Consider the following 14,812-nt stretch of genomic DNA (forward strand, 5'->3'; position numbering starts at 1 on the left):
TATATTGGATCACTGGAAACTGGAATAGAGTGGTAAGCAACACATGGAAACTCACACACAATGGAGCGTTCATGAGTTCGAATCGGATAACTACGAAAGATTATATTGTCTGTTGAATTAGATCTGACAAAAAGAGTTGCAGTAGTTTTGTCATTGACCATTTCATGACTATAACCATAATTGTGTTATTTTTCAACTGCAATAGATCCTGGTCTGCAGAAGAAACCTTAGGTGTAAAAAAATGTCCTTTAAAAAAAAAATCTGTGAGAGTAACAATAAAAACTGCATCTACAAAACCTTATATAAATTTTATCCTTTGTTTTTTTTTTTTTGTTGATTCTAGTTGATATAATTGAAAATTCCATATTAATTATATTGTGTACCTAGCAAATGTGCATGTTATAAGGAATTGTTCGGTTCTTACTTCCCAGTATCAAGTAAATTTAGCATTAGGCTGTAATCAAAAGCAATGCTGGTCCAATTAACATTCATAATCACTCTACAACTATCGTGACTCGTGAGATTTGAATTATGTAGGTTATAAGGCTAAGCATCTCATATTCAAAATTCAAATAAGATTTTCGTTTTTGAAATTTGAATAATATAGACTAATAAACTTTGGAAATTTTAAAACCATTTAATGCATGCTTGTATTAGGACAGGGTCCATAAAAATGTGATACGTGATATGTTAAAATTATATGGAATTAATTTACCAATAATTTTTGTGAAGGACGTAAGTAGTTATGTACATACCCTTCAAACTTTTTTCTGTCTTTAACTTCTAATTTCCAATAAAGTCTAGTAAAATTCAGGAACCCAAAAAAAAAGAACTAAATATATAAACGTTTTCATCACCATGTCAGAACGCATCTTCCATGATTCACATCTTCATCATTTTAAATTTATATCCTATTCCTATGTAAATACCCTTTTTAACATTATATTTGAATTCTTGCAAAAAAAAACATTATGTTTGAATTATTCTAAAGTTAACACTTTGATACCCAAAGTTTTATTTTGTTTTTTGGAAGTTGTATACATCTTTTATAACCTTTTGTGTAAATTAATTACACAATTTCAATGCATTAACATAATTTCCTTTTTCATATCCTTAACGGCACCGGTTAACATTTCCCAAAAAGTTATATACGTACACTTTTTTATTTTTAAGGGTATACATACACTTTTATAACCCTTTGTGTTTGACTTTATGATGTAATTAACAACCAAATTACATTGCCTTAATACGATTCCATATTTGTATTTGATTGATTTATATGACTTAGTATTGTCTTAATGATGTTCACCTAATAGCCAAATATATTAGTAACTCCACATAATTTTTTTTGAAAGAAAGTAACTCCACATAAATAAATTCTACTTTTAAAATGCAGCAATTTAAGTCGATTTAAATATACAAAAAGAGAATGGGGCGGTAGGTAACAGTAATTAGAGTAAACAAAGTCTGAAAAACTATTTTCTTATTATTGATAATTCAAGATTCAAACACCATATTTTAACACACAGTTAAGGGCCTGTTTGTTTTGGATTTTTTTTGAAAAAAATCTATTTTTTTGAGTAAAAAATCACTTTTTTAGTTTTTGTTGTGTTTGTTTGAGATTTTTAAAAAATCCATTTTGCTAAAAAAATCATTTTTAGCCTCAAAATGAAAATCTATTTCAAGTAGCTTTTCCAAAATCTATTTTTTTCTTAATGCAAGGAACTCAAGTGTAAGTGTTTCAAATCTCAAAAAAATGATTTTTATGATAGTAGACAAACAGAAATAGCTTTAGATTTTTTTTAAAAATCTCTAAAAAAAAATCTCTAGATTCTTTTAACTCAAAATCTATTTTTTTTAAAGCTGAAACAAACGCACCCTAAATCTAAGGCATAAACCTTAATTATGACATTTGGGTTCAAATGCAAGCGGTCCAACGGTATAGAGTTTTAACGTAACACCTTTAGACACAAATCGTTTCACAGGCTTAAGAAGAGCTCCACTAAGACCACCATGAAGATTTGAGGGTTTTAGTCCATTTGATGCACTATCCAAAACAACGTTGCAATGGCGAGTTGCATAACCTGTTACGTTCTTTGGGCTTCCAAAATAGAAGTAACCCTTCTTATCAGTCTTGGCTTTAAGAACCAACTTAGAATTGTTGTTGTTGCATTGGAGCTTCACAACGACACCTTCAATTTTCAAAACAACATAACAATGTCATTGTTTTTTAGCAACAAATAATTCATAACATTGAAGAAAATTTTGGTCATAACTCTTGATAAAATAATACCTAACAATTTGGACGTACACCAATGAAAAAAGGTAGAAAATAAAATATGTTTTTGAAATAATTAAATAATGTGTTATTTTGTAGGCAAAAATAATGTGTTATTATGTTTTTGTGATTATAGAGGTTCTTTTCTACAGCCTTGTCATATCAACGGTGTGCCTAGAGAAGTATTCTTCTACAACCTTGTCATGTCGATGAAAAAAACACAAAGAATGTATATACAGATCTATGGTTGCAATAATATTTGTAGATCAATCTACACTATACATAAAATATTAAGGAAAAAGTAAAGAAGGTGCGAAAAAATATACTAAAGTTGAAATAATATATTATGTGTATATTTTGATTCTTCATGCAAGATTGAGACAATGCTTAATGTGACAAAAGATCGTAGTAAAATAAAAAATAAAATCTTTGTAAAATAAAAAAACAAAAATAAAATAAAATGGAGGAAATATAAAGTTGAGAAACAAACCAAGAAGTGGTGTAGCTCCCTTTAAGGTGTCGACACCAACATGGTTGCATGATTTGACATAAACAACTCCTTCAACGACTATCAGATTTTTTGAAACAACAGGTGTGTGAGTAGGGGCATGAGTCGGAGGAAGGTGATGGTGGTGGGTTGGGGGCTTTGCAGGGTGGGTAGGAAGTAAAGGTGTGTGGGCCGGAGACTTAATAGGGGCATGAGTAGGAGAGTGACGATGATGATGGGTTGGGGGTTTTGCAGGGTGACGAGGATGTAAAGGAGTGTGAACATGGGAAGGGGCAGGGGATGGTGAGTGATGTTGGTGGTGGTGATGGGATGGAGGTTTTGTAGGGTGAGGAGGATGTAAAGGAGCGTGAACCGGAGGCTTAATAGGGGCATGAGCAGAAGAGTGATGATGATGATGATGACGATGGGTTGGGGGTTTTGCAGGGTGACGAGGATGTGAAGGAGTGTGAGCATGTGAAGGGGTAGGGGATGGTGAATGATGTTGATGCTGGTGGTGGTGATGGGTTGGAGGTTTGGCAGGGTGAGGAGGATGTAAAGGAGTGTGAACGTGAGAAGGTGCATGAGATGGTGAGTGGCTGTGGTGAGGTGGGCTAGCCAATGGATTATGAACCGGTGACTTAGTTGGGGGATGAAGTGGAGCTGCTGGTTTGTGATGAAGAGTTTCTATCTCTTCAGCAAATGCTACGAAAAAGGTTATTTGGAGTAAGAGAAAAAACAATACTAGAGTTTTGGCCATTTTTTTTGTGTTAAGAGAATGCAACCTTGAAAGAGAGGGAGATAAGTGATGTTGGTGTGTTGTGAGAGTGAGGGTTGAACTATTTATAGAAGCTAATGCCTAATATAATTGCAGTTTTTCTTTATGTGTATTAAACTATGTTTCTTTATTTATGTTTTTTAGTTAATGCTCAAATTCATTGAGCTTTATTTGAATTTAAGGGACAAATTAAATTGTTTCTTTATTCATGCTTGTTAGTGCAAAACATAAGGAGAAATTTGGGAAGGGGTTCAAGGTTATACCGAAGTGTTTTTTTAAGAAACTTGTATTGAGCACCAGGGAGAGAATATACGTACGTGTTTTTTTTAAGGAAGGGAGAGTATATGTATGGCGTGGTATATTTACACTCAAATAATCTCTCAAAAAAAAATAATTTAATCGATACCTTTTTATAGAAAGGTAAAATCGATGCTTTTTTGTTACCAACAATAAAATTAATGACTTTTTTTGTGTGTGTTAGCATTTGGTTCCTAGAGAAAGGAGACTTAAGTAATTGAAATTCGTTTGAAAGGTCTGTTCAATAATTACTAGTCATTTTTATTTTGACAATGTTAATTGTGTTAATTTTTATATTAGTATTTTTTTTTTTTTTAGAATTTGAACCCGAACATTTAACTTTTTAATCCCTTATCTTGTAAAAAAAAAAAAAAACTTTTTTAATCCCTTAACACAATCAAGTGATAAAAATGACTTGGTTTGGCGTGATATATATTCATCCCTAAAAACTGTTAGTTCGTACTCGAACTTGGATTCTATCAAACTTTTTCTTTTGGAGGACAAGAGGGTTTTAACCCAAATTCTATCAAACAATGTGTTGCTAGGTAAAGTTCGTTAACTATTTCAGTTCGACAACTTTGATGACTTTTGTTTATTAGTAGACCAATTTATTAATTTTTTTTTCAACAATTAAAATATAAATTGATAATTTATTGCTATTAATTGATAATTTGATAACGGTTGTAATATGTATTCATTTGACATCAAAATACTTCTTTTGGTCTCGACTATAAACAACAAAAACAAAATAGATGTATTTGATCTAAATTTTTAACTAGATACATCAGTTTTGTTTGATATTTTTTTGTTTGCTTACATTCGAGATCAGAGTAGTAGATAATAATGTAGCTAAGTGACTACATGAAAACGAATCAGTCAAGGACATCTGAATTGAATATCACCATTTTCTACCAAATTTCACTTACATTCCAATCAAACTCTAGATCCGCTAAAAACCTAAGGGTTAACAAAAAAAATGACAATATCGTGTAAATTCAACATACATGGACACAGTGAAAAGTGTGTTTAACAACATCAAATAAATTAATAAATTTAAATTCCAAACTGTATATTCTCATATAGAATGTTATTCATTACAGAAATACTTAATGGCACGACTTGAGTTGTCGTGGATACACACGGCCTTGTATTTGCCCCAGGTACTGTTCAAATTCTTTTTATTTATTTTAATTAAAATTTAATTTAGAAAAGGGAGGTGATGCCACATCACTGTGTCGTGCGGTTCGTGTGTGTGTATGTCGTGCACAATACCAATATTAATCATATTTACTAGCTTTCAGACGAGCACGAGCTAAACGGGCATGGATGTGCTCTTTTTATTACGCTAATGCGTATAAATTAAGATTAATAGATTTTATGAAATTTTGATTTTGATTGATTATATATATATTTTAAAATGACACCAATATAGCATTCATATAAACAAATTTATCTAAGTGTAATTAGAAGTAAAAAAGTCACCCTAAAATCATGTATTTTTTTATATATATAGTATAGATTAAATCAATTCAAATTATATTTGACTTTATAATCTCGAAAAATGCAGTTCATATTCCATTTGGAACAATTATAAAATGATCATCAAAGGTTATTTTATTAATAGTAATTTTCCCCTAAAATAATTAATAATAATTTTCTGTTTTATATGTTTTTTTTGTTAAAAATTAATAATACAACATAGGTTATGTACCCAAAAAAAATATAATATAAGTTTAGTTGGTATTTCTTCTATCACTCTGTTTATTGATATTTGGTAACTAAACTTATATAAGCTAAAAATTCACCTTTATAAGGTGAATAAATAGGGTGTCTGAGGTACAAACTCTGGTCTCTGCATGACTGCATATATTACGCAATGTTCCTATCAATTAAGTTAAGGTTACGGGGACTAAAATTCATTTTTTTTTGGTACAAATAAAATTCATTGAGCTTTATTTGAATTTAATGAGCAAATAAAATTGTTTCTTTAGTTATGCTTGTTGCCCGAAGATATAAGGGTAATTTGGGAAAGCATTCAAGTGAATACTGAAATGTAGGAAACAAGTATTGAGCACCAGGGAAAATATACGTATGGTATGTTACATATATGTACTTTTTTTTTGTATGATACATATATACACTAATATAATCGATGCCTTCTAAAAAAACGATGTTTTATTGTGTGTTAATCTTTTATTTTTTATGAAAATGAAACCTAATAATTTGAAGTTCGATCGAAAGATAAATAAAATATTATCAAGAATTGTTAGCAAAAACTCAAATTTTTTCGAACAATACGTAACTAGGTGAAACTCATTAATGATTTCAGTTCAAATGTGTTTGAAATTGATGACTTTTGTTTACTAACAGAGCAATTTCATTATTAACTTTTCCAACAATTAAGCTCTGCTTCATTATTAATAGAACAGCTTTTAAGACTATTGCCATTCGAGCTAAAAATGCCAGTTCCACAACTATGCTATAAATTTAAATTCCTTCAAAAAAAAAACTAAGCTATAAATTGATAATATATTACTTTTAATTGATAACTTAATAACGGTTGTAATATGTAAAAGTTTGGCATCAAAAATCGGTAATAATGTCCTTAAAAAAGGTCATAATGTAACTAAGTGATTAGGTTGAATTGGTTAATGAGATCTATTTGAGTATGAATTATTTCTTAGAACCTAAAGTGACTGAAACAATTTTTAGTCAGACTTTACTTACTTAGATTATGAAACTTAGGTTCATTTTGTTATTGATTTTCGTATGGTTCTTAACTAAAAATACACTTTTTTCATATGGTTCTTAACTTTAAGAAAATTTTGAATTTGAGGTATTAAAAAAATCATTGCTAATTTAAAATGTGTTTGTTTCGGCGCTTTGCCATATCATTGGTTCTTAACTACAATGATTTGGGTAGCTTTCTTTTCTATCCAAGTCAATTTTGTCATACCAAAGTTATGCCATTAATGAGGATGACACATCATCAAAACTAACCGTGGATTAAATAAACTCAAGAAATGTATAATAGAGAGACCAAAAAGTTGGTTTAGAAATGGAATGACTAAGATTCCAGTGAAGGTAAAATAGGGTCTCCAAAAGTGCATGATATATTACCTTAATTACAAAATATTAACAAAGAGAGTGATAAAAGAAATGAATTTTTGTCATCGTGACTTTACTCATTTGGTAAGATCATTGCGTTATATATGCAGAAGTCAGACTTTGAACATCAAATTATCCACTTATATTCACCTTAAAAGGTGAATTTCAAGTCAATAATATGCTTGATCCAAAAAAGATGAAATTTATCCATAAGCACAATTGTGATGGTAGCTGCAAGGACATTTAATATGTACTTGTGCAAAGTTGAATTCAAGATTCTCCACTTCTCGATACTTAGTATGAGTTTTAGCACTAAATTCTTTAGAAGAGAAAAAAATTGTACCATGATTAGGTCGTCTCTTAACCGTAATTAATTTCATATTTTATTTGCAATAATCTCTTAAACATTTTCAAGTTATACCACGAAATCAATTAGTGAAATCATAAACATTATAACGTGTGCTTAGTATCATGTAAAAAAAATGTTTAATATGGCACTCGAAAATAAAGTGTAATTACCATCATCGGATTGATTTAAATGGTATTTAAATGGTAAGTGATTTTGACACCTTAAACAAGTGATCACGAGTTCAATCTTCGGCTATTGCATACACAAAAAGAAAAGAAAAGAAAAAAAATGAAGTTGACAGAGAAGAACTCATCTTAAATACCCATCGACTCCTCAACGAAAGATTAATCATCAATTTCTTTATACAATTTTAAAAACATGTATAGCATTTCTAGAAATTTGAAAAGTATCAAACTTTATTTTATTTTACTTTTAAAAATGAATTATTTCTAATTTTTCTTTCATATTTTCCCTATGCAGTTGTTTACAACACAAGTCTTAAATTTCCTTGTTAGGAATTTAAAATAAACAAATTCTTTTAAATCAGAATGCAAACATATCCTTCGTAAACCTGTGTAGTGTGCATAGCTAGTTATGCACTCGTCAAAAAGAAGAAACATTTGATATGTAAGCCCTCAACATAGTGCAAAACTAATCTGATTGCAAACTTTTTAATATCATAATTCAAGTGTGGTAAATCTTTAGAATCAAAGTATTTAATGGAGGCATCAGAGAGACAAAATATTGGGACATACAGACAGAGCAAGAAATAATTTTGACAGTTGCAAAGATATCTTCAGAATTTGCAAAGGCGTCCTTCAGAATTTGCCTGCAAGCACCTTTATTAAACACGGGTCAATAAACAGAATTTTGATTGTCATTAATTCTACTATCCATAATTTGCCACAAACGTGTGGTGTCATTAAGAATACTAGCAAGAACAGCTACAGAAGCAAAATCATCCACCCTCGACAAAATCAGAATGTTTTACATAGAAAAGTAAATACCCGCAACCCGCATTTTCTCATTGATTTCAGAACACTATGGCCAAACATGAAATCAAATATAAACTTTTAAATGTCACTGAGATTAAAGCAACGCTTCAAGTTCCCCGCCGATCAGAAGTGTCCTAAACTGTAGACTAGAATCCAGGAAAGCTGCGCAGATTAGAAAAGAAGTCTTAGATTGTGGAACAGTAAAATTCAGCAAATTTAATTTTTTGTGTGGGCATAGAAACTTTCTACTGTTAATCCAGGAAAGCTGCGCAGATTAGAAAAGAAGTCTTAGATTGTGGAACAGTAAAATTCAGCAAATTTAATTTTTTGTGTGGGCATAGAAACTTTCTACTGTTAATAGAGTAATATAGATTACATTACCAGAAAAAGAGTTGTAGATGCAAAAAGCCCCTCTTGGAGGAGGGCTCCATGGCCGCCAAATTCCTCTTCATCAACCTTCAATATTACTGAATAGTAACCATATATGATCCCGGAGGACAAAACTAAAAAGCTGCAATACAAACAGGGAAACTCTACTTTAGGAACAAACACAAACTGAAGAAGTGTTATATCATAGTGCAAATCGCCTACTAGTGCAATGAAAAGTTTAGAAACCCAACTCATCAATTCCCAGGTGCTTGTGGATTTGTGGTATTGTTTTCCAATAAAAACATAATGTGTACTATTTTAAACTAGGCAAAATTACTTCCGTGGTCCCTTTAACTTAATTTCAGGTAACAATTTGGTTTCTTTTTTTTTTCCACATCATTTTGGTCCTTCATCCATGTTTGTATATGGATTCTCAAGCTTCAAATCTAAGGTTTTCTTTTGGGGCCCAACATATACTTAAGACTGAGAGCTCACTGGGAAAGAAAATCATAGATTTGAAGCTTGAAATACATATCCAAACATGGATAGAAGGACCAAAATGAAGTGAAGCAAAAAAAAAAAAAGATAAAGCACTAAAACATTACCTAAAATTAAGTTAAGGGGCCGCAGGTGTAATTTTGCCTTTTAACTTCCTCACACTTGTATGTGATGATCTCACATTTGAGGTGTAAAATACAGTACTGGTTATATTTTGATTGGAGAATAACTAAACAAGCATCTAAGGAACATAGAGTTTTGTCGTAAGTCTGGGTTGGGAAAGACAAATGATGAAGGTGAGGATTCCCTTCTGGACAAAAAATTTCACCTTGCAAAGCAAAATTTGATGGACAAGAAATTGTATACAGTATATCTAGAAAGGTTTCGACAACTCATAAATTTTCTAATACATACTGGTACAAAAAGAACCAATTTATGCAAAAGACGGTCACTTAATCCATGTAACTTAAGTCACATTTTAAAATTTAGACGATCTCCAAAAAATGAAAACAAATAGTATATAAATATATGCAACAACAACCAAGCCTTATCCCACTAAGTGGGGTCGGTTTCATGGATCAAACGCTGCCATAATGTTTTATCATATATCATATCCCTAAATAACTCATTAGTTGACAAAAATATATAATATATGTATATGTATATAACACAAATAAATAATGATTTAATTGACAGAAATAAAAACGAAGAACTGAGGTAAAAAGATGTGCTATTTTTTAAGTGGTCGCCTCCATTGTTTTTGATTTCATGACCAAGTTCTGAATAAAATTTACACATATAGGGGGTTCCCTAATTTCTGTACTTAGAGCAGCAACTTATAAGAACATTACTCCTAAGTGTGATGCAAATATTGGGATGACAACTTGTAAGAACAAAGGCGACCAACAAAATTTTCTCCAGCATTGGTATTTCAGATAATATATTCAGATTTATGCATTGTATTGACATTAAATTATGTAGGCACAAAGTAATAAACCCAATAAAGTTGTTTATGCACGATATCACATCATCAGTGAATATGAGAATTCTGGAAAGACTAAATCATCAGGCAAGCCAGTGGCATATGGATAGAGTGATAAAGACAACTTTAAGATAAACATACAGGATCGGTAAAATAAACACTTACAGGATAAACCAAAATCCTCCAACCACTGGAAAGGCGCCCCAAAGTAATCCAAATACGAGGCCCATTGCTTGTCGAATCCAATGCAATACATCTCCAAGTTGATCCTATTTGGGGTTGGGGAGGTGAAAGATAAAAACAGAGAAGCTGGTTAGGATAATGAGATCAACTCAATATATTTAACTCCTCTAGAATGAGAAGTGCAAAATTATCACAAAGCAATTCATTGACCTTCTAAAGTATCTTCCACAATTTAGAGAAGCTACATCCATATCAATCACATACTACATGCAGCTAAGCATAACAATTACTGGTATTTTTTTTTATATAAACTATGTGGGATAAAAACCAAAAAGAAGAAACTGCACTGCAATCAAACAAGGAGTAGGAACTCCAAACAAATCAGTGAAAACTAAATGGTTAATCTAGGGTGGAAGATGTTCATAGATCATGAGATCACTGTCCAACTCAGAACCACTGTTAAATAAACCACCAGCAACCATGTCGCATTAAAGCCCAAAAGAAGAAACTACACTATAATCAAACGGGGAGCAGAAACTCCGAACCCAACAAATCAGCAAAACTGAATGCTTAATCAAGGACAGAGGATGATCATAGATAATGAGATCATGGTCCAACTCATATCAGCTAAATGCAACCAACATAGTTTGGCACAAGTGCTAGATACTTGGGTCTCTTAAGTATTCGGTCTGGCCGGTGCGTACGGAAAAATATATTTGTTGGGAGAAGTCAACCCCTTAAATGGATCTCACTCTCTCAGATAAATTGTGAGCAGAGGATAACTTGGTTTACTAAAATAATAAGCTAAATGCATTGCAATAACTAAAATTAAATGCAACATTAGATATTTCTTATCTTGATCCAACAATATCAATGAATCATGAACAAATTAAGGACATGTTTTGTTCTGTTATGTTCTATTTCATTATCATAATTCTTCCAACTCTAAAGAAAAAAAAGTCAACAATCCAAATCACTGATACTTATACCGTGTCTAAATATAATCAATTAAGAGTTAATACTCAAATTACTCATCTAATTAAACATGGAAATTAAACATCTTAGATATTAAACATCAAATTAGTGTTCAATTAAAAACTTGAGAGTAAATTAATGGTACAAACATACTAGCACCATAATATATTAATAAAACCCACTTTTTTTACTCAAAAATAAACAAAATCTGGGTGCTAATAATAGAACCTATTTCCTGAAAAAACAACCTCAAACAGATCGAAAAACATGAAAACAGGACAAGAGAAGTGAAATACGAACCTTGTCCCAAGAAGCTTCGGGATCGAGCAATTTGGCGAATTTGAAAGGAGAAAGGTGACCATTCTGGTGGTGTTGTTGAGGAACAGATTTAGCTTCTTTCATCGTGAGATTCAAGTGAGAATAATCAAAATTGAATCAAATTGAATATTTATAAGATAAAATAAATAATGGGTATTGAATTAATTAGTGTAAAGTAGGGATTTTTGAATCATAAGGTAGATTGGGTAACTACGAGAAACGGCAAGAGCGGTGAAATTGGGAATTAGGGTTTGGTAAAACGGGAAAGAAAGAGAATCAGCCAAGTAACAAAGAGAGTGAAGAATTAGAAGATGACTGGGAATTAAGTTCCAGTGAGTTATGGAAAATAAAAACAAAATTAAATAAATCGTTTCAAACTTTATAGCTTAAAGCTTAAATTTTGAATAAGCACTCCCCTTAAAACAAATATGATAAGCACTCATTTACCCAACATATAAACTCTGTTTTGTTACAGATTAAAAATTAAAAATAAATGATTTGAGTATATAGAGTGTGTTTGTTACATAAGTTATTTTATCTTATTTTTAATAAATAAGTTATTTTATGCTTGTTTATCTTGATAAAAAAATTATTTAAAAAAATACGATTTTTTACTTGTTTGGATAGAAGTATATAAAAATGATTTTTTTTTTTTATAATAAGATTATCATAAGGAGACTAAACTTAAGAAAACACAAAATAGAATGGGAATATTAGGTTTTCTTTTATAGGAGGATATGTTAGTTTTTTTTTTTTAAGATATCATTATTTAAAAATATATTTATCTTATTTTCTCTCTCCTCTAAAAAAATTAGAAGTTATTCAAAACAATTTCTCATTTGTCCTCGTGAGCTTAGCTCAGTTGGTAAGGACAATGCATAGAATATGCAAGGTAGCGTTCGAACCCCGGCCACCACCAAAAAACAATTTCTCATTTGAAATCGTTTTTTTAAATTGTAACAAAGATATGTAATACATTTAAAAGTGATTATTTTTTTATAAAAAATATTTTTTTCTTCTTCAAAAAACGCTATAAAAAACGGGTTCAATATCATTTTTTATGAAAAATTAACTAATCGTTTGAATCACATGGATAGTGTTGGGAGGATACAATTTCTCATTTGAAATCGTTTTTTTAAATTGTAACAAAGATATGTAATACATTTAAAAGTGATTATTTTTTATAAAAAATATTTTTTCTTCTTCAAAAAACGCTATAAAAAACGGGTTCAATATCATTTTTTATGAAAAATTAACTAATCGTTTGAATCACATGGATAGTGTTGGGAGGATATATATTACTCCTTCCGGTCACTATTATAAGCAAAACTCAACTTAAGCCATCACTTACTAACAAGGAGCAAACTCAGGTCACTAGAAGTTGAAATCGTTTTTTTTATTCTTTTTAGATTTTGATTTTTTTTAAATTGTAACAAAGATATGTAATACATTTAAAAGTGATTATTTTTTATAAAAAATATTTTTTCTTCTTCAAAAAACGCTATAAAAAACGGGTTCAATATCATTTTTTATGAAAAATTAACTAATCGTTTGAATCACATGGATAGTGTTGGGAGGATATATATTACTCCTTCCGGTCACTATTATAAGCAAAACTCAACTTAAGCCATCACTTACTAACAAGGAGCAAACTCAGGTCACTAGAAGTAGAATATTTAAATAATTTACAACAAAAACAATATACTTTGTCAACATATTTGCAATGAACTAACAATTTTAGATCTATAATCTCACCATTGCTTAATTTTCTTGAATAATTCACATATGGGAAATACCAAAGATATCTGTCATTAGGAAAATTAAAGTTCATTTCTCTTGTAGGCCCCTCTTGTCAACTAGAATATGTTTTGATTTGTTATTAAGATTCTCCCAACTTATTCGATCATATATATCAAAACAAGGAATTTCTTTTTCAGCCAAATACCAAGTTTGGTCCTTTTAGTTTGACAGAATTTCCAAGTTAGTCCTTTAAGTTTCGAAAGTTTCAATTAGGTCCTTTTAGTTTGACAGAATTCTCAAGTTAGTCCTTTAAGTTTCAGAATTTTCAAATAGGTCCTTTTAGTTGATAAACTATTTCACCATTACCCCTGCTGTCAGTTAATAATTATCTAATGTTGATGTGGTCGTTAAGTTGTTGACTTGAATCAAAAGACAACATTTTGATCTAAGTCAACAACTTAACGACTATATCAACATTAGTTAAACGGAGACTGACAGCAGGGGTAACAGTGAAATAGTTTATCAACTAAAAGAACCTATTTGAAACTTAAAGGACTAACTTAGGAACTAAAAGGACCTAATTGAAACTTTCGAAACTTAAAGGACTAACTTGAGAATTCTTTAAAACTAAAAGGATCAAAAGTGGTATTTGGCATTTTCATAATCATCACTAACGAAACACTGGATTATCATCAATTTTCTCATATTCATGATTTAAATTTTCAAGTTTTTGTATGGCTAACTTGATAGTGAAATTTAGGGTTGAAAACACTGTCTAGGGGGTATATAGCAAAAGTACCACTAGGGCAGAAAACTATGTTCATATTTGTGTCCCCCTTGCGTTATTCTATATAAACCCTTTGCTATACACACCCCTATTAAAAGAGAAATGATATTTTGACAACTTTTGGACAATTTTCTCTCTCATACTCACATGATGTTGTTATCCCCTCTCTTCCTTTTTCCCTCTCCATAATTTTTGACCAATAAGAAGTGAGAAAAACAAGGTTGTCAACAAAGTTGTCATCAAATGGATGTCAAAATATCATTACTCATATTAAAAACCTGGGCCCCTACAAACTTGGGCCCTAGGCAGTCACCTCTCGAGCTTAGAAAAGTGCTCTTCTCCCAACAAAAAATGCTCACTCCCAACCAAACTTTGCAAAATACCCCTGCGTGAGTTAACTCACCCTGGGTATAACACCCGCTTGAGTTAACTCACGCATGTGTTAAACATGAAAAACACCCGCTTATGTTAACTCACGTTGGGTATAACACATGCGTGAGTTAACTCACGCATGGGTATTTTCGGAACTTTGGTTGGAAGTGAGCAAAACTTGTTGGGAGAAGAGCATTTTCTCGAGCCTATGTTTAAGGTCGGCTCCGATCAAGTTATAAGTCTAAGAGCATAAAATTTGAAGTGTTAGTTCAATGGTGTTAGTCACACACTCACAAGAT

The 14,812-nt window shown here is 31.0% G+C and overlaps 2 protein-coding genes across 3 annotated transcripts; both read right to left on the reverse strand.

Annotated features, from left to right (window-relative positions):
• Positions 1–1,899: 1,899 nt before the first annotated feature.
• On the reverse strand, positions 1,900–3,820 carry LOC146950963 (uncharacterized). The gene is made up of 2 exons (XM_085746919.1): positions 2,769–3,820; positions 1,900–2,192 (listed from the first exon to the last, which is right to left on the reverse strand). Exons 1-2 carry the CDS (start codon positions 3,520–3,522, stop codon positions 1,900–1,902), a joined length of 1,047 nt encoding a protein of 348 aa, XP_085603045.1. The 5' UTR covers positions 3,523–3,820.
• A 4,269-nt stretch (positions 3,821–8,089) lies between these two features.
• Positions 8,090–12,066, reverse strand: LOC146950964 (Rab5-interacting family protein). 2 transcript variants are annotated; one of them, XM_085746921.1, is made up of 4 exons: positions 11,597–12,066; positions 10,304–10,407; positions 8,671–8,800; positions 8,090–8,451 (listed from the first exon to the last, which is right to left on the reverse strand). In XM_085746921.1, the coding sequence occupies exons 1-4, from the start codon at positions 11,696–11,698 to the stop codon at positions 8,413–8,415; spliced, it is 375 nt and encodes a 124-aa protein (XP_085603047.1). In that variant the 5' UTR covers positions 11,699–12,066; the 3' UTR covers positions 8,090–8,412. The 2 variants fall into 2 exon arrangements, with proteins under 2 accessions (XP_085603047.1, XP_085603046.1); XM_085746920.1 differs by having other exon boundaries at positions 8,090–8,554; positions 11,597–12,009.
• Between the last annotated feature and the right edge of the window lie 2,746 nt (positions 12,067–14,812).

The sequence above is a fragment of the Medicago sativa genome, chromosome 2, assembly GCF_051527215.1.
Source record: "Medicago sativa cultivar Bolivia chromosome 2, Bolivia_mono, whole genome shotgun sequence".
Classification (NCBI taxonomy): domain Eukaryota; kingdom Viridiplantae; phylum Streptophyta; class Magnoliopsida; order Fabales; family Fabaceae; genus Medicago; species Medicago sativa.

Bases quoted from the DNA above. Each gene is read 5' to 3' on its own strand.
- LOC146950964 (XM_085746920.1), bottom strand. From the start codon at position 11,698: ATGAAAGAAGCTAAATCTGTTCCTCAACAACACCACCAGAATGGTCAC. The intron at 10,408-11,596 runs GTTCGTATTTCA...AACCCCAAATAG, and splicing joins CCGAAGCTTCTTGGGACAAG to GATCAACTTGGAGATGTATT. The intron at 8,555-8,670 runs GTAATGTAATCT...TAATCTGCGCAG, and splicing joins CATCTACAACTCTTTTTCTG to CTTTCCTGGATTAACAGTAG.
- LOC146950963 (XM_085746919.1), bottom strand. From the start codon at position 3,522: ATGGCCAAAACTCTAGTATTGTTTTTTCTCTTACTCCAAATAACCTTT. The intron at 2,193-2,768 runs GTTTGTTTCTCA...TGAAAATTGAAG, and splicing joins GGGAGCTACACCACTTCTTG to GTGTCGTTGTGAAGCTCCAA.